The sequence below is a fragment of the Borostomias antarcticus genome (genome assembly GCF_949987555.1).
Source record: "Borostomias antarcticus genome assembly, chromosome: 20".
Classification (NCBI taxonomy): domain Eukaryota; kingdom Metazoa; phylum Chordata; class Actinopteri; order Stomiiformes; family Stomiidae; genus Borostomias; species Borostomias antarcticus.
In genome coordinates, this window is record NC_140253.1 from 9,743,198 (window position 1) to 9,762,883 (window position 19,686).

A 19,686-nucleotide genomic window follows, 5' to 3' on the forward strand; every position below is an offset into this window, starting at 1 on the left:
GAAAAGAGCAATTCCATCTTTGTAAAATTATTTATTCTGCAGGAAAATACGTTTCAAGCACATGGTAAATGGTATACAGTAAATGGTTTTATGCTATTTACTTAATATAGAGATACACATTTTTTGTAGGATTACAAAAACTTAGACATTCTGGCACAGCTGTGTAATTAACATTCAGTGCATATTTTTTGTGGACACAATTTCAATTTGCAGCAGTTAACCTTTACATGAAAGACGAGGCTTTTACTGACAACCAAGCGGTGATGTACAGAACATTAATGAATAAATAGCATCATACCTCTTTATATATTAGACTATAATGCCCTAGCAGTATTTCTCAATTGAAACATGAAGACTACATTTTTAGGGGGTGCTGTCAGGTTAAGTTTGGACAAAGACAAAAGTCATAGTGGAATAAAAGTAAATAAAATCATTCATACAAACAGGAAACTGTAGATTAAATATAGTGTAATTATACTCAGAACAGTAGAGCAAAAATATTTTAGTCTTGGACGTATAATCTTTTTGTGTGACATCTTAATAGTATGGTTTGTCATGCATTCATTTAGCTTTGGTAAAGCTAACTCCTCTCAAAAATAAACAAACGTTCCTTAAAATTAACCACTTTCAAACTGCTGCCCATTTAAACAAGTGCGTGTGATATTACAAAATGTAGTGTGAATGGCATAGGCCCAAGTCCAAAATAGCATGGAAATTATTGCATGATGCACAGTAACAGTGCACCTGTAGTACTGAAATACATGTACCACATCGTGTTAAACTAGGCAATGTTTTCTTGGAAGTCATTCTGTGCCATAGTTCCATCCTCATCTAACAGCCCTGCATCTGAACTGATGAGCTCAGCCTGGTGGTCTGGAAGGTTCTCCTCTTTGTGAACAAGGGCGGTTTTACCAGGGGAGCTGTAGGTTAACTCTGGAACATAAGACTCCTCTGTCATAGGGCCCTCGACACTGTCAATCACATCAGACCCCTCCCCCCGGGTGTGGTCGACCGACTGACCCACCTCCTCCCCCTGGGGTGAGTCGGTGGGGTCTGCCGAACGTCCTGACAGGCGGCCGGTGTGTGAGGGGCGGGGCGTTTCTCCTTCTGTCTCTGAGGAAGGGGAGGCGGCCTGCTGTCCGGCCTCGTCCGATTGGTGGGCAGGCGAACCCGTGACCTCGTCTGTGCTCTGTGACCGGTCGCTGGTCTGACACTCATGAAGGTTTGCCACCACTGCTTCCTGGTTGTCAGGCACCTCCTCTGCGGACGTGTGCGTGGCGTTTTGCCGAGGTGCGTCTTCGCGCGCTGGGGAGGTTTGTTCCGTGTCGCCCGGCAAATCTGGCAGCTCCTGGCGCTGGCTCTGCGTTTCTGGGGCACCCGGCAGGTGAGTCAGCACCTCGCTGGTTTCTGCGCTGTCATCTGCTGTAAGGAGCACAAGAACTGTGACAATAATATCGACTTAATGTGCTACGGCTGAAAAAGAGTATTTCGTAGCAAGTGAACTTGTGTAAAAATTTAACAGTAAAAAGGTGTTTGTATTCAAATTCTCAATCTACAGAATGTAGAGCCAGTGTGAAAGTTTGATTTTCTTAGCACACAGCCCATTCACCTGTGCAAGACTCCACATCAGGAGTGATTTCTTCTTGGCCTCGAGGCCTTGGTGACACAGGGTCCCTAGGCTGCAGGGCATCATTCAGGATGATGGCATCTCTTCCTCCTGTACCAAAACTATATCATCGGTACTTTTCCGCACAGCATTAGGTCATAATGCCTTCAGAAAAAGGCTGGCATGTAATGTTTTTTTGGCCTAACTTTATGCGGTTATGTCTCCCTTTTCAAACTCTAAGCCAGAATGGGAATGGGAATCACAAGGTGCACTCATGCAGCAAAACCAATGAGTACAGGTTTGAGTCCCTGAGGTCTTAAGTACAAAGAGGGCATTGTGGGTTTGTCTCTGCCCAGCTGGCCTTGTTATCAGGCCATTGTTTGAGACCGCTGGGCTGTGACCCAGGACATTTTATGTAATCCGGATTGTGGGAGTGTTTTTCAACCGCTGCAGGACACTGCTTAAATTGGAAGGATGTCAGCTGATTTCTAGGGATGTCAAACTATGTACTGTATTACAGTTAACGTTCAAGTGAAAACGTACAATTTACGCAAACATAAAATAGGAAATACTGGAAATATAGGATTTAAAGTGGGTTAAGTAGAGAGGAAACATACTCCCAGATAGTCCAAGACACACACTGTATGTCAAGCCTAGAAGAAGCATGAAAAGGAAGAGAGATAGAAGAATCAGTGAATGACAGAAGGGTCCCCTTCTCACGGCGGTGACAACATGTCAGTACATCCCCAGTAATCCAACCACACCTGTGGTTCACCATGCAGTTTCAGGAAACGGATTTACTGAATAGCATCTAAAAGGTCGAGGCCTACGATAGTAACTACCAAATCATCATGTGCAGTGGTGTGTGGCGTCTACAGCACCTGGCAGGTTCCACAACCCTGACACCTCCAGCGCCTTCAGCTTCTTCTCCAGTTCTGCTACTCGATTTCCAAGAATCCTGTTGACAAGGGGAGTGATTTTTACAATCAGCACCGCTATGATCATAGGAGTTTGTGTTTCATGTGTAGCCACCACATACGGATGAATGACGACAATTTGGATGGCAAAGTTGTTATTGTGATGATGGTGCGAAGGCAACTGTTACCCGAGACAGATGTGGGTGCTTCCTCTCAGAGAATTAACACACTAGATATAGAGTATGAACATCGCTGAAGGACAGTCGTACTTGTTGGTTTGCCGTTGATGCTGGACCACCATGTTCTTCTCATGGATGGTCTCCAGTAGGGCTGTGGCCAGGGACTTCAGGTCGGAGATGGACTGAGGAGTGACCGGCAGGCTGCAGCCGTTTTCCTCCGACAGCAACAGTTCCTGAACTGCAGGGAAAAAGACATTATGTACTAGGACAAATACAACATCTATGTGCTTCTCAGAATTACTTCTTGGGAGGGCTACTCTAAAAAAGGCTGCGTCTGGGAATACCTACCCTATAGTGATAACGTTGGAAGTGATTCTACTGTATAGTACCATAGCAAGTAAATGTACCATATCATTAGGCATGATGGGGCATGACTTTTTGATGGCGGTGTAATTGTACTGGAATTATAGAGAGGATATGACCATCAATTCAGACATCATCATCATCCCCATAATCAGTGCAGGATCAGTGCAGGATTCTGGGTATGATTGTAAACAAACAGGTTTTTACAATCAGTGATGTAGATTGCACTTAAAAAAGTGAAACTAAAATATTATGTTTAAGATATCTAACACTTACCTAAGATTATCACTTCACACATTCGTTCTAAAGCTTCTGACAGCGCCGTAACCAAGACCGCCTGCTTAAAACCAGGACCACTGGATATCTTTTCACTGGAATTACCTTGTTTGGCAGACAGCACCCCTGTGAGCGCACTGCTGTTGGATTTCCCATACATCCTGGAGTTCTTCCTACTCTCCAGAGCGCTCTGAAACCGGTTGAGACCATATAATCACGCAAAATCCCCGGGAATCTCGGCAGCTTAAAAGCATTGGTCATCGTCTCGGCAGAGCCATTATAAATATCATTGTGTGTGGACATCGCCTGCGGTACCTTGTACTTCACAACATTGGTTTTGAGCATGTTGACCTCTTCCTGCAGCTGTCTGAACCGCTCGTGCAAATATCTGCATGGAAAACATTGGCACATTTGAAAAGGATTACAACGCAGTCAACGCCTCAGAGCTCAAAGCTCAAAACAGGACTGCGGTGTGTGTGTGTGCGTGTGAGTGATTAACAGGGTGTTTATTAATAACAGTACGCCCTACACCTGTTCTCCATGCAGAGTGCGTCTATGTCCAGGATGTGGGTCTCGGGGCTGCCCAGGATGTGGTTCATCTCCCGGTTGAGGCGCTGGGACTTCTCCTGGAAGACGTCCCTCTCCGCCCTTACGTCCTGCAGCTCGTCTGCTAGCGACTTCACGCTGTGTTCCAGATTCTCGTTCTGTGGGGGGGGGGGGGGAAACGCAAAAAGAAAGAACAGGTTTTAAGTGATAATGTCAGAGGATTCTTTTGTTTACTTTTAGGTCAGTTTACATCACGCACTCTCACTTTTCATGAAGTCTTTTGTCTTTAGGCTATAACTTTATGCAGATATGCCAAAAAACAGTTTGAATAGAATAGAATATACTTTATTGTCCCCTCAGGGAAATTTGTCTTGGACTCGTTTGCTGCACAAATCAACTCTATACATAGAAACAGAGGAGGACAACACATCACATGTCTCACATACATATACTACACACAACACGTTGTCCACAACATATTGCACATACAAAACACATTACACATATTACTCACGACACATTGTACATACACAACACATTGCACATACACAACACATTGCACATACATAGACTATTGCGCACAACCCACATTGCACTTGCCCCAGTGAAAAGTTTGGGTCCAGTACATGTAGTCAGTGCACCATAGCCCAAGCAGAGCAGCGCTCAGGCAGACCATTGCTAACCCAACGCACCATGTACAGTAGGACTCCACTTATCCGAACCCAACGGGACCGAAGGTCGTTCGTATCTCTGAAATGTCCGGATGACTGAAACTTATGTTAAAATGCACCAAATTCAATAAGTGGTATACTTGTTCCATATAGACTCACAATAGACCGATCAATAGACCGATAAATAACCTTAATTACTTGTGAAAATGCATCAAAATTGCAATCAAATAGCCAACTAAACTCATATAGCCTAGCAGCCTATAATAAAATAACCGAATTTCCAATTGAGTGCGTGCTTTGATCAAATACAGTACTTTATTCTCAAATGAGGTGTACGCTGCATCGATAGGCTACTGTATTCGTAGAACAAAATGGTATAGCCTAAAAACAACCCAACATTAGAACAATTAGAGCAAATTATAATCAATAAATAAATAAATGAAATGACAGACAAGTTGTCGTGTCTTAGGCTATTGTAGCCTAAAAGAAAGTCTCTAAAACAACCGATGTAGGCTAACGTGGCCTAGGCTGTAGGCTATTATTTAACAAATATTTGTTAAAGTAGGCTAATCTACATGCTCACAACACGTCTGTGTTCCTGAAGTCCATTAACTGGGAACGAAAAATGACTCGATGCTGCTTCAGGTTTGCTGACGCGCTTTCTGGCTACCAAGGAATGCAGCTCTCGCGCAGCAGACTCGTTTGCGTTTTATGCTCGATATTAGAGTAACAAAAAAATGAAACGTGACAGTAGGCTACAGCCTACATGCAACATGTAGGTCTACATATAGTTGTTTTTATTCACAGTAGGATACAGTACTGTAATGAAAATCCCACCAGTAACCAGATAGCAGACTAAAAAAAAAAAAAAGCCTGTCCGGTAGACCGGGAGGTTCGGATCTCTGAAGTTCGGATGAGTGGGGTCCTTCTGTACCTGCTAACCCAACACACCATGTACCTGCTAACCCAACACACCATGTACCTGCTAACCCAACACACCATGCACCTGCTAATCCAACGCACCATGTACCTGCTAACCCAACGCACCATGTACCTGCTAACCCAACGCCCCATGTACCTGCTAACCCAACGCACCATGTACCTGCTAACCCAACACTCCATGTACAGTACCTGCTAACCCAACACCCCATGTACCTGCTAATCCAACACCACATGTCACACCGGTTAACCCAACACCCCATGTACCTGCTAACCCAACACCCCATGTACAGTACCTGCTAACCCAACACCCCATGTACCTGCTAACCCAATGCCACATGTCACACCTGCTAAACCAAACCCCCATGTCACACCTGCTCCCTTGCTGTCTCCAGCTGCCGGACCAAGTCCTCCCTCTCATGGGCGGGGAAGTGGCGCGCTCCGACCTCCTCATCCCCGAGTCTCTGTCTGGCGATGGTCATACGTAGGAGCTGGGGAGAGTGGTGGTGTGGGGGGGGGGGGGGGGGGGCGGGAGGAGGCAGGGTTAGGACCGAGACGCCTGTGTCCTGTCGGTTTTAAATGCATTGCGGGTGTACCGACTCAACTTTTCAGACCCTCATCAAAACAATTCCTGGCACGGATGCAATACAAATTTATTGGCGTTTACACAATTCAAATCGAATAATGTAATACAGTGGACATGAAAGTCACAGAGCAGAACACAAACAAAACAGACAGCACATATGGCGCTACAGGAACTGAGAGAAGGATACAGTGTCCATGCAAACATTGACACAAGCAATGTTCCTGGCGTTGTCAAAACAAGGCCCTTGGCTGTTCATGAGGACAGTACCTTGTTATCCCCTTGGGCTTCAGCCAATCGTTGATTCAGCTCCTTCACCTCGTCGGAGAGCTGCTTGCTCCTCTCCCTGGAGTCTCTCAGCAGCTGGGCCAGGTTCACCTGGACCGAGATGACAACACACATGACATCTAGCCACATGTAGAGGCTGGCCCGCAGTTAGCCTAGCCTTTTATAACTTATGTGATGCTCATACTGTATGAAGCTCTGGGATTTGCGAGCTCTGGGGTACGCTCTTCATTTGCCTTTTGATTGCTTTGTGCTTGTGTACCCATTGGAACTTACTTGATTCCTCTTCTCAGGTGGCAAAGTGGGATCTCCATCCTGGATAACAGAGAGAGCAACTGCATTAGTTTTAAAGAGTTACGTGTCCTTTAATCTGACTTAATCTATTATGTGTGCATATAGAGTGGTGAGGTGATGTCGTCATTTTGTGGGCTTTAAGGTAGCATTGCCGCCATTGTGTAGCCAGACCCAATTTGCAAAATGTTATGTTCAGTTATGTTCATGCCACTATGACAGGAAGTGGTCTTAACCCATGCCACTATGACAGAAAGTGGGCTTACGATGAGTTCCCTGTACTTCTTCTTCAGGCCTTGGTGTCTTTCTCGTAGCTGATTGGCCATCAGCTTGTACTGGTCTCTCTCCTGTTGACAGGTGTCCAGCTCTTTGGACAGGATCAAGAGGGCCTCCTTCTTGCTTTCCAGCTTACGCTTACACACCAAAAACTGAAGGCATGCCATTGAACAGAATCAGGGATGTTGTATTTTTGTACATGCAGTCTAGATCTACATTACACAGTAATTATGACATAACACGGACTACATGGGGAACGGTAACATTTATAAAAGGCCTACTCGCGATTGTAATGGACAGGCTACCCCTGTAATAGCCAACATTCACTCATTCAGCACAATGATTGCACAATAAAAGGAAATTCCTTCCACTCCTTCTCCTTCCCACACTGCAAACAGGAAGCAGATTTGTCAAACTAAATGTTAGTCGTATTTTTTCCCAAATGGAAAACTGTCCAGCAGTAGGCTAAGTAAGCAGCCACACAAATGACCAGCAGTTTACCTGCCTAAATCCAAATAATCCCATTTAACCTCCTACCATTTAAAGTCACCGTGCGTTAGTGTCAAATTGGGGTAACAAACCCGCATTGAGGAAACCCCCAAACTCAACTCTTATCAAAACAAGACGGTACTTCGTTTGCATATTGTATGCCGAGTTGGAAAGCTGCGAAGGTTTCGCTTGAATTTGCCGAGGTCACAGCGTACGTAATGTTGCATTAACTGTACTAACGGACATTTTAAGATACAGCGAACGTTCACGAATCAGAAAACGTGCCAAATACCTACATGATTAAGTTACGCTTTTGGCTAGCTAAAGGTTATTATGGGCTAGCTAAGCTGTTTAGGAAGCTTGACATGATAAGACGCATCCTTGGCTCACGGACAACGATACCGACAATGTGCCTCATCTTTGGAACCTTCACTCACCTCGCTGACCAGACCCTGCCAGTCACTCTCGCTTCTTGAGGTATTCATCTTGTCTGTCTTTCAATAACGACGTCTCAGTATTAATCTAAAAGATCAAGAGGGCAGCATCTTGTTGCCTATTTGAGTCAGCAAACGAAGACAGACACATAGCATGTACAGGTGCACGAATTCTTCACCGGCTGCGCAAATTCCCAGATTTGATAACCATTGGGATGGGATTCCCGCTGTAGTAAAGACTCATCCCCGTGTTGTACAGATCTAATTATGCGAGCAGTACACGAAACGCATGTTCGCTCATTTCCGCCTGTCAGATCCGTTCGTTTGAAACGTCAGCGTTCAGAAGGGTCGGCTGATGCGGTGTTTGTTCATACTGACGCTTATTTAGGCTACACAGTTAGATGAGGGACATAATACAACCTGAGGTTGTATTATGTAAAAAGTGTAAAATAAAATAATTTAAATGAAAGGCAGCCTGGTTTCCCTTTATACTGTAGCCTACATGAGTGTGAGTATAAATATATACTAAGACCACTGGTGAGCTGATACTCTCCAAGTGCCAACAACGCCTGTTCTTGATCCTCAGGAAGATGAGGAAGCTCCATGTCCAGCCATCTGTCCTGCATGCTTTCTACAAAGCCTTTGTGGAATCCATACTGACCTTCAACATCACGGCATGGTTCGGAGTGATGAGCGCTATTAACCTGAGCCTGAATAGAACTGTAAAGATCAGCAGTAAGATCATCGGGCAGGAGCAAGAGCCACTCAGCAGCACCAGTAAGAGACGGACAGTGAAGAAGGCCTCACAAATAGCCAAACACACCTCTTGCCCTCTGGATGCAGGTACAGGTCTCTGCCCCTCAGAACTAGGAAGGCCACATCTATAGTTTTGTCTACCTCTATCCGTCTACTGAACTCTTAACCACCAATCCCCACCTACCACTCCCTACTCCAGGGAAACAGACGTGCTAATATCAAGCCCCCAGGATTCGAAATCTAAAGTGAAGGCCTATTGAACCGCGCCATCTTGGCTAGATTTGTAGTCATTTTGCTATTTCCGGTGACTTTTGTACTTGCGCAGTTGTGCTTTTCTGTCCTACGCGCGTCCTCGCACGTTCCCGGCTCTCCCCGCTTTGATTTAGCAATGAAAACCGGCTTGCATATTAACCTGTTTTTGTGAAATATATCCATTGGATAAATTATTTTTTCATCCAGGCATCTTAGTTTTAACAGGTTAAATATAACTGAACATGTTTTGTTTGCTAGTAGATGGTATTCATTCCGTTCGCGATAACGTCATTGCAGCCAGGCTAAATTCCTCCAGGGAGCCAGTGACAAGCGAGTTGAAAAGCTTCACTCCCCGCCAGCAGGAGCTTTGGCCGCTGCTACCGCATCTCGGATAACCCGCTGAGTTCGTGGCTATTTCACATTCGCCCTTGATCAATCCCAATACCGATCCATGGTAATAATGAATCAATCGTTCAGATCGGCAGTGCTGCATGCATGTTACAACATCATTGTTAGCTTTATTAACATAACCATAGACTACATTTATCTCTCTAACGTTAGGCTATCCATCTTACACCAGTCGGCCATTGATAGCTAGAAAAGCACAACTGCGCAAGTACGGAAGGCCAGAAAAGCACAACTGCGCAAGTACAAAAGTCACCGGAAGGCCAGAAAAGCACAACTGCGCAAGTACAAAAGTCACCGGAAATGGTCAAATGACTAAAAACTTGCCAAGATGGCGCGGTTCAATAGGGCTTCATTGTTGATAGCGGTCAGTGAATGGAGTGGCTGTATCCAGTTCTATTAATACATCCATGGCTAATATGCATCCGCCATTACTGACCAACACTGTTACATACACTTATCCACAGACTGTACATGCACATACACACAAATAGACACAAACACGCACACACATACACACACACATACTGTACACACAAGCACTATACATTGTATGCACTATTATTTATTTATCCTTATATTTTCTGTAAATGTAATGTTTATTGTGTAATAGATATGTATTATGCGTCTGTTCTGTGTTATGTGTTGTATCATGTGTTATATTATGTCTTCCACTCCAAAAAACAAGTTCCAGTAGAAAAAAATGACTTTAAATTTGACATAGGCTGCCATTTTCATGGTACTTTCAAGAGTATTTCTTTTAAGACTTCCACACTAAATGTGCAGTAACTTAAATGCATGGTCTTCAAACAGAAAATGTAAAATAATAAAACTAAACAGGTGATTTCAATCACTAATTAGTCCAACAATTATTTCATGACTGCCATTAAATGTTTTGTTATTTGTGAAAGCCTTTGTCCCCCACAATGTCGCCAGTAGGCTACTACTGTATATGTTATAGGCCTACATTTATTTTCCAATGTGCCTACATTTCCACAGGGGGAAAAATCATCATCATCATCAAGCACAAATGCATAATATAGGCTAGAGTAGGCTAGCCTGTCTAACTATGGCGGAGCCTGTCCTCTGTGTATTCCTGGAAGCCAAAGAGAACACTAGCTCAGTTTTAAGTGCTGACAACACAGTGTTTCAACTTTACTGTCTGGGACACAATGTCTGCAACTCCAACACATTTTAATCTGTAAGTGCAAGCACACACACACACACATACCCACCACACACATACACACACACACACACACGTACTGTACAAAGTGTAGCCGTGCAATATGACTCAAAATCTTTTGATTCCAGTGACTGAACATAAGAAAAACAGAGTAATGGGGAACATTTACATGATTGTGTATATTCCTAGTCATTCTGCTTTATTTTAAATGTTTACGATGTGCAGGGAGACAGATAGATATGAATTATGATATCTGGCAGAAAAGACAATTTCAGTGTCCAATCAATATGACCAACCTACAACTGTGAGACACTGTGGAGTGTGGGTCGATAACAAAGAAAGAAAGACAATAAGGTAACGATTATCCATATTATCCACATAACAATATGTTTCTATATGACTATCTGTACTAATGTAGTACAGCATAATATTGCAGCATCTCATAGCGAAACAATACAGCAGTTATTAACATTCATCTTGCATAGGAACTCAGGCAATATTCATGACATTCCAATCAATGTTATCCAGGCACTGATCTGTTTAGCAGATTATAAAGAAGTTATTTTGATATCAATTAACAATCAACATCTGATATATTCTATGATGATCTCATTGTACAAATGGTATAACCATGCAACCTTTTGCATGGCCAACAAAGATGCACCACAAATGTCAGCCTAAATGATGCATAGCTAAATGATTGTGTCACATTTGGAAAAGTATTCATTGCATCAACCAATTAAGCCTTTATAAACCAGAATAGTGTAATTGGATTATTTAATTGCAAATCCATTGCGGTTATCTCAGATAAATCACTACACAAAATGGCCACTATTCATCACCATGCAGGTTACAGTTGACATTGTTACATTGTCATTGATTACTTTGGTTTCAAAATATATCAGAGAATATAATCAGTTATAGGTCTATCTCTCAGACCGTTGCCTTGACCACAGCCAACAAATGCATAGTTACAATACTGCAGAGATTTGCTAAGATATGTGTCTTGATCTATAGGCAAGCCATATTACAGTATATCATCTAATAATATTATTGCAAACAAGGAAGACTCATTTAAGACACTAAACCAACCTTAAATATTATTCATCTTGCTTAGTAAACTGCCTGCCAACATTTAAACAATACATAGCCTACTGTAGTAGCCACATCGGCAGGGCTCTACAGGTGTCTGGAATGATCCTTTGCCAGACCCTGCTGAGTTTCATAGGCTCAGGTCGACGATGATGTGTTCAAACACCATGGTTTTGCCTTTGAAACTAGAGGAGAACACAAAATCCCTTTTATCCGTGGACAGCACAGTGAAGGATCGGGGAGACTGCACGTAGATGTCCTTGAACTTGACGAAGGTCTTGGTGTCGTCATCCCAGAGGTAGATTTGCGTGAAGGAGTAGTCGCTGCCCAGGGCCAGGTAGTGCCTGTCCTTGAAGGAGAACGGCTGGAGGATCATGGCTCCTCGGGACGGCAGGGCCAGCAGCTCGCTGAACTGCTTGCTGGTCCACTTGATCACTTTGGAGTCGCCGATGTAGCACGTCATGGCCAGGTAGAGCTCACCCGCGACCCGGAAGGCCTTGACCGCCACCACGTCATCCACGTTAGGGATATCGCTGTGGAGCACAAACTTCAGGGTGCTCTTGTTCCACACGTAGATGACGGGCGCCTGGGAGCGGCTGGCCAGGATCAGGTTGGCCTTTCCGTCCAGCTCGATAAACTCGGCGTCCGTGTCTCTGAACCACTCGTGGAGGAACTGGTAGGAGTAGAAGCCGGTTTCGTTCCGGTCGGGCGCATCGGCCCACTTGTACAGCGTGGACAGACCCGCTTTGGAGCTGTCCACAATCACAAAGTACCACTCGCCGGCGATCTGGAAGACCTCGATGTCGTTCGGCTTGGAGATGTTGAAGACCTCGATGGTTTGGAACTTGGTGAACTTGTTCTGTTGGTCATCGAACTTGTAGATGTGAGATCCCCCGAAGAGCTGGGTCACGATGATCAGGACGTGGTTGTCAATAACAACCGACTTGCATCCAACTACAGACTTCCCTGTGGCGATGTGAAAATCATCAGTGATAGTAGACGCTAAACTCTTAGTAATGTAATCATCTAAGAGAGACACATGTCATTTGTATAGATGTGCTGATGAACGAAATGAAAGGTGGATACATCACAGAACTGACTGAGATGAATGAAACTAGTAAACTCACAAGACATCGGCCTATCAGATATCGGACAGATATCAAACCTGTGATGTTGTCGAAACGTCTGAAGTTCATTTCAATGTGGTCCCATTCCATGACCACACAGCTGTTGGAGTTGGGGGCCGCCATTGTCACATAGATGTCCTCCTTGTGGGAGAAGATGTCCGCCGACAAAGACTGGATCGGAATGGACTGGTGGCGGACAAAGTCTGCGGGACAGACAGGAAGTCAAAGTAACAAGACAGGAAGTCAAAGTAACAGAGTATCTTTGAAGTGTGGGAATCCCATTATGGCAGCGCCGGGGCTCCCCTTTTCAACTCGAGTTAAACTCTCAACAAATCATGAATCATTCATCATCAGTCCCATTCAAGAGGTTGTTATCTACATTTGGAGCATCGTTTTGGAGTAAACGCATCAGTCAAATGTATTAATTCAATACAAATCAATAACATTCACACAGTTTATCGTTACTGGTATTGTTCAATTCATAATAACATGCAGTCAATACAGCCATTTAAGAGAGCTTTGTTTTAACCACAGCAATCATATCAAACATGAGCTCATACACTGTTATATTAAAAGAGTGACGTTTAAGAATAAACTAGATTATATACATTTAAAATAGAGTATGACTTATGTGTAGAGTGAGTATATGAACAGTCTATGAAGTAAAACTATATCTAAAAATAATTCACTGGTCAGCACACAAGTCTTATATTTGTCCAGGGAGAGCGGAGGTGTGCGCTGGGCAGGGTTACCCGTGGAGATGCACTCGGCCGGCATGATGGGAAGGTCGTTCAGCCTCTTGCCCTTCATGTGGTTCGGGCCGGCACAGTAGACATCCGACACGGTGGCGTTGGTGTTCTTCAGCCACGTCATCAGCCACTTGTTCTCGCAGTCGCACTGGAACACATTGCCTCGCAGATCCCTGTCATGTGACATTGATGACACAAAGAACCAAGGATTGGGAATATGATCCCTGAATTGACACAAAGAGCGGGTGTTTAAAATGGGATGTTTTATTGAGCATGAAGAAAGAAATTCCAAGGCACTCTCTCTCTGAAGATTAAAGCCTTAAACCCAACGCGTATTGGCCTGACAGCCTTCTTCAGGGGTTCATGGGATGTTTTATTTGTTTCAACGCTAGTATGTTTGTAGGTGCACTGCAGGAATGACCCTCAGGGATTAGGGTCCAGACGTTATTTATAATTCTTAGCACTGGAGGAAGTGATTGGGAAATAGAACCAATCACAGCCTCGGGCTCAATCAATTACAGATGGGTGGGTTTACACATCTGCTTTATAAGAGGTTTCCTTGATTCGGACTCCCAACGCGTCCCATTTGGAGCGAGTCAACCCTTGATTTAATCTGCCGCTGATGTTTCAGCTGTCGGCTCACCTCAGCCACGACACTGCTGCTGCTGTGCAAATCACACATAAGGAGGACGGTGCAGAAACCCACTGCCGTCAGTTACTCAGAGCTGACTCCGGGCAACGTTTGCTTACTCACAGCTCGAGCAGGGAGTTCAAGTCAAAGAAGAGATCCCTGGGTAGAAACCTCATGTTGTTGTTGGCCAGAGACCTGAGCGAGACAGACAGGAGAGTGGGGAGAGAGAAAAACGACGCGTCATCATGCTGCCTGTGCGGATGATGGAGGGAAGAAGATGGGGGGAAGATGGAGGAGGAGAGGGGATGATGGAGGGAGACACTTACAAATGTGTCACGTCCCGCAGACCTCTGAAGGCATTTTTGGTGATTGTTTCAATTTTGTTTCCTTCGATAAATCTGTTGGATGAAAATGGAGAAGAATTATAACCTAGAACCAAATGGTTTGTTACACAGAAAAGGGCAAAGGGCAGGCACTAGATTGGAAAAGGGCAGGCACTTTAAAAAAATACTTGGCAGGTGATTGGATGAACCATCTGTCTGTCACCATCTATCATGGGCTAACAGTCCTGTCACACACTGTCGTCACACCTCGGGACGCTCGGGAGATCAGGGTGGTCTCACCAGGCTAGGAGAATTAGTCTTTAGGAAGCATTTTGCTGAAAGGCAGAGTCTGCACCTGTTGCAACTAGAACGGCAAAGATCAGGCCATGTCAGCGCTCTTCTTTCATCTGTAAATCCCACGGAGTAGCCTATAAACCTATAGAGTAGCCTATAAACCTATAGAGTAGCCTATAAACCTAATCTCATTCCTTTGTCCAATGGCAGGGCTGTTATTAGATGTTGAGTGACTATTAGATCAATTGGACAAATACTTACAAGTATTCAAGATGAGGCAGGCCAGAAAAGGCATCATCTTTGATGGTGGTCAGTGAATTTGAATTGAGAAGCCTGTAAAGAATCACAAAAATCAGTTATGAATAGTAGTGCCGTAGTTTTTATCTATTACGCTTGTAATGATGCTAAAGCTAGATCCTAATAACTAACAAACATGTAACTTATGCAGTTTACATTTAATGGGCATGTGCTGAACAATCAATTTGGCATCTGATTCATGTAAATCCAAAGGTTATCAAGACAGGATTGTGTGTGTGTGTGTGTGTGTGTGTGTGTGTGCGTGCCTGTGTGTGTGTGTGTGTGTGTGTGTGTGTGTGTGTGTGTGTGTGTGTGTGTGTGTGTGTGTGTGTGCGTGCCTGTGTGTGTGTGTATATGCGCTGTGGCAACCCCCGAGAGAAAAGGGCATCGCGGACGTGGATAGCGCGGGCGGCGTCTACAGACCAGTTTCCCACTCCCATGGTAACGGGCTGGGTTGGCACAGCTGTCCCCAATCGGCCCATCAGCGGCCCCGGCGGAGGAGAGACAGCTGGCGCGCGGATCAACTCATCAGGACCGAAGACATGATAGAGACCGTCCGCCCGAGCAGCAGAGCCACCGCGAGGACGTGTGCGGAATAGCCTTGTCCGTCTCTGAATCATAGGCGTCCTACTCGAATTCTCTCAGTGGTTGTGTGTTTGTGTGTGTGAGTGCGTGTGTGTGTATAGTTGCAGTGAAGAACAATCACCAAATGATCTTCAACTTACAGCAACTGTAGAGAAGGCATGAGTGAAAACATAGCCTCAGTGACCTCGGCAAGGGAGCCATTTACAATGCTCCTGTGTGGGGAAAAACAATATCTCTCAAATTCATAATAGGCTTGTAATAGTATTAACAGTGCTAGGCTTTACCATATACAGGCTACTGCATAGTATAATAATTGCCTACAAATACGCGTTTATTGGAAATGTAAATGGCACACACAGGGGATGACTTGTCACATTGAAATACAAAACTTCTAATCGTTTTAAGTCATTTATTTACGTTTGGGCCCATTGATCTACTCCCTCAATTAACTTCGTGTTTTATTTAGGGCGTATGAACAAAGACGGGCTACTTACAATGAGTTGATGTCATTCGGGATAGTCCGTGGAATCTGTGAGGTTCCGACGCAGATAATGGTCTCCTTGGAGCATGAACATCCTGAAGGACATCTGAAAATCCGTTTAGATTGAATCGCCAGAACAAGAGACAGTAGCGTAAAATTTACCAATAACCAGTGCTTCGTCATTGACATGTCGATGCTTGACCATTTATGAAAGTGACCGGACCGACTTCGTTACAATCTGGCTTTCACTGCTCCGTGACATGAAATGCAGCACCGTCTGGAAACCCTGACACAAGCAGTTTCTGCTGCAGTTGCCCTACGCTATAGGCTACTTTTCCCTGATCAGATTACACCGAGGCTATATGAAACACTGCTTTGATTTGGGTATCGAATATTAGACTTAATTCAAACAAATCATCAAGTTTAACACGTTTCACAAGATGTGTGTAGAAATGATCGAATTGGCACAAAGTAACATTTCAGCACCATGGACAGATCCACGCAACAAAATCATTGGCGAATAGACGGAACTCGTGAAGGATGGTTTCAGTTTTATGAATCTTTAAGAAATTAAAGAGACACTTGCGTTTTTGGGAAGTGAATTTATTTGGCACGATGAAGCCCAATGATCATGGACCTAAACATTACCCTACTCGCATGCTCTCCCCGTCACAGAGAATCGTGATGTCTCAATTTGAACCATCTTATCGTGATGTCTCAATTTGAACCATCTTATTTTGAGCCATTTGAGTATGTCCACCACGATGGACGTATTGCAGAATTTTTTTATCGCTGCTTTTTATGTGAAGTGTCTTTGAGTATCTTGAAAAACGCTATACAAATAAAATGCATTATTATTTCTACCTCCGTCAGGACGAAGTCCGACAGGTTATGTTTTCAGTGCGTGTGTTGTTTGTCTGTCTGTTTGTTTGTCTGTCTGTTTGTCTGTTTGTTTGTCTGTCTGTTTATTTGTCTGTCTGTTTTTATCAGCAGGATTACACAATAAACTATACCAGACCGATGTTCATGCAACTTGGTGGAGGGATGTAGCATGGGCCAAGGAGGAAGCCATACAATTTTGGACCGGATCCGAATCATGGGGAGGATCAACAAATTATTTTTCACTTTCATTGAGATCGAGAGACATCCTTCTCTAAACTAGAAAACCCCACCCCAATTACACATTCACCAGCTGTACATATGACTGACGACATGCACCATGGGTGGAGGTGTGCGCTCTCCGAGTGCCATTCTAGTTATTATTATTATGTAGCCTATGATCGAAATTCTTATTTTGGGACCACCTGCTTCGCTGTGCGATTTACTAGGTGTGGAGGGCACACGCACACACAGATTGTACCACACATCACAATGGCACACACACATTGTATATAGAAAACATCACACACACATCACACTACACTCTGCACACACACACAGCATGCTCATCACACTTCATTCTGTATTTGTATCTTTCTTTTTATTTGGTTATATTGTATTTTGTAGTTGCACTGTCATGTCTTTGCACTGTCCTGTCCTGCACCCTGTCTAATGTCGTCTCCATCAGTGTATGCACCATACCCTAAACAAATTACTAGTATTTGTAAACCATATAAATGGCGAATAAACCGATCTTGAATCTCTAATCTTGAAACAGCTGAAAGTGAAGCGAGCTTCCAGACAGTGGATGACGGATGGTTTTATATCTGCAGGGTGGCAGAACCGAGTGGTCCTATCTCACCATGACAAAATGTATTGTTCCCATCTGAAATAATAAAGCAAAATAAAAAAGGATAACTCCAACAAGATAAACATGTCAAATAAACACCATTTGGTGCCAATTCCAAACACCCCGCCCAGGTCACCATCGCTAACTACAGTAATGTACTGTACTGTACCGACTTATGACGTGGCCTCCATCTTTGTTCAAACAACCGCTATTGACCACCCTAATGGTTTTTTGATTGCATTAGGCAGCCCAATGACTAAGGGGAAAACGAGTGCATGCATTAATCTTTTAGAGCTATCAGCTTGACAGTAAATGCTCAAACTCAAGTATGGATCCCAGGCCCGTATAGTAAGTACTGTACATGGCAACACCAGTAATACCTTTGTTGTTTTTGTCTGTCTAAAACAAACCCATGATGTCACTGTCACTACCTGCACCTTCTCATATTGCCAGGTTGTGTGTCCGAGCTTCAGTACATGTGTTGTTGTTTCAGGGTCATCATGTCTGTGTTGTTTCAGGGTCATCATGTCTGTGTTGTTGTTTCAGGGTCATCATGTCTGTGTTGGTTCAGGGTCATCATGTCTGTGTTGTTGGTTCAGGGTCATCATGTCTGTGTTGTTGGTTCAGGGTCATCATGTCTGTGTTGTTGGTTCAGGGTCATCATGTCTGTGTTGTTGTTTTAGTGTCATCATGTCTGTGTTGTTGTTTCGGGGTCATGATGTGTTGTTGTTTCAGGGTCATCATGTCTGTGTTGTTGTTTCAGGGTCATCATGTCTGTGTTGTTGTTTCAGGGTCATCATGTGTTGTTGTTTCAGGGTCATCATGTGTTGTCGTTTCAGGGTCATCATGTCTGTGTTGTTGTTTCAGGGTCATCATGTCTGTGTTGTTGTTTTAGTGTCATCATGTCTGTGTTGTTGTTTCGGGGTCATCATGTCTGTGTTGTTGGTTCAGGGTCATCATGTCTGTGTTGTTTCAGGGTCATCATGTCTGTGTTGTTGGTTCAGGGTCATCATGTCTGTGTTGTTTCAGGGTCATCATGTCTGTGTTGTTGGTTCAGGGTCATCAAGTCTGTGTTGTTGGTTCAGGGTCATCATGTCTGTGTTGTTGTTTCAGGGTCATCATGTCTGTGTTGTTGGTTCAGGGTCATCATGTCTGTGTTGTTGGTTCAGGGTCATCATGTCTGTGTTGTTGGTTCAGGGTCATCATGTCTGTGTTGGTTCAGGGTCATCAAGTCTGTGTTGTTGGTTCAGGGTCATCATGTCTGTGTTGGTTCAGGGTCATCATGTCTGTGTTGGTTCAGGGTCATCATGTTTGTGTGTTTCAGGGTCATTATGTCTGTGTTGTTGGTTCAGGGTCATCATGTCTGTGTTGGTTCAGGGTCATCATGTCTGTGTTGGTTCAGGGTCATCATGTCTGTGTTGTTGGTTCAGGGTCATCATGTCTGTGTTATTGGTTCAGGGTCATCATGTCTGTGTTATTGGTTCAGGGTCATCATTACTTCAGCCTCAGCAGTATTATGATTCAGTTGACCAACACTCTACAAGCAGAGTATGGAATGGGGGAGGAAACTTAGGTGAATTTTTGGCACACACCTGAAGAGGGTGCTCATGTAGCGTTTCCGCCATTATGGACTGTCATCTGCAGCCAAACTCATCCAGGCAGGTCAACATGAAGACTACAAATCAACTGCCGAAAAAATGTCTGGAAAAACGAAAACTGTTCTGCAATAAATTGTCACAACTATCAGAAAACATGTCCAGAGGTTGCCTTTCACCGGTTCCCCCAAGATTCTGACAGGTAAATGTTCACAAAAGTATAGAAATTGGAAGTGTACTGGACCTGTCAGTGCTAGTTAACGTTAGCTAGCTAACGTTAGCTGTTCACAAAAGATCCTGACAGGTAGGCTAATTGTTGGTTTAACTTG

General features: G+C 44.1%; 2 protein-coding genes across 3 annotated transcripts; both read right to left on the reverse strand.

The window, feature by feature from the left end:
* Nucleotides 1–45: 45 nt before the first annotated feature.
* On the reverse strand, nucleotides 46–8,003 carry LOC311322201 (coiled-coil domain-containing protein 149-like). 2 transcript variants are annotated; one of them, XM_084454250.1, is made up of 12 exons: nucleotides 7,859–8,003; nucleotides 6,923–7,084; nucleotides 6,642–6,680; nucleotides 6,351–6,458; nucleotides 5,872–5,988; nucleotides 3,873–4,045; nucleotides 3,657–3,729; nucleotides 3,447–3,531; nucleotides 2,793–2,940; nucleotides 2,488–2,564; nucleotides 1,610–1,717; nucleotides 46–1,419 (listed from the first exon to the last, which is right to left on the reverse strand). In XM_084454250.1, exons 1-12 carry the CDS (start codon nucleotides 7,904–7,906, stop codon nucleotides 782–784), a joined length of 1,776 nt encoding a protein of 591 aa, XP_084310376.1. In that variant the 5' UTR covers nucleotides 7,907–8,003; the 3' UTR covers nucleotides 46–781. The 2 variants fall into 2 exon arrangements, with proteins under 2 accessions (XP_084310376.1, XP_084310375.1); XM_084454249.1 differs by having other exon boundaries at nucleotides 46–1,422.
* Nucleotides 8,004–11,676: 3,673 nt separating this feature from the next.
* Nucleotides 11,677–16,222, reverse strand: LOC311322569 (leucine-rich repeat LGI family member 2-like; the record flags this gene model as incomplete). Its single annotated transcript, XM_084454656.1, has 8 exons — nucleotides 11,677–12,512; nucleotides 12,712–12,876; nucleotides 13,426–13,595; nucleotides 14,177–14,248; nucleotides 14,380–14,451; nucleotides 14,932–15,003; nucleotides 15,693–15,764; nucleotides 16,047–16,222. The coding sequence occupies 8 exons, from the start codon at nucleotides 16,220–16,222 to the stop codon at nucleotides 11,677–11,679; spliced, it is 1,635 nt and encodes a 544-aa protein (XP_084310782.1).
* Nucleotides 16,223–19,686: the final 3,464 nt, after the last annotated feature.

Bases quoted from the DNA above. Each gene is read 5' to 3' on its own strand.
- LOC311322201 (XM_084454249.1), bottom strand. From the start codon at position 7,906: ATGAATACCTCAAGAAGCGAGAGTGACTGGCAGGGTCTGGTCAGCGAG. The intron at 7,085-7,858 runs GTGAGTGAAGGT...GCATGCCTTCAG, and splicing joins GGCAGGGTCTGGTCAGCGAG to TTTTTGGTGTGTAAGCGTAA. The intron at 3,730-3,872 runs GTGTAGGGCGTA...TTTTCCATGCAG, and splicing joins GCACTCTGCATGGAGAACAG to ATATTTGCACGAGCGGTTCA.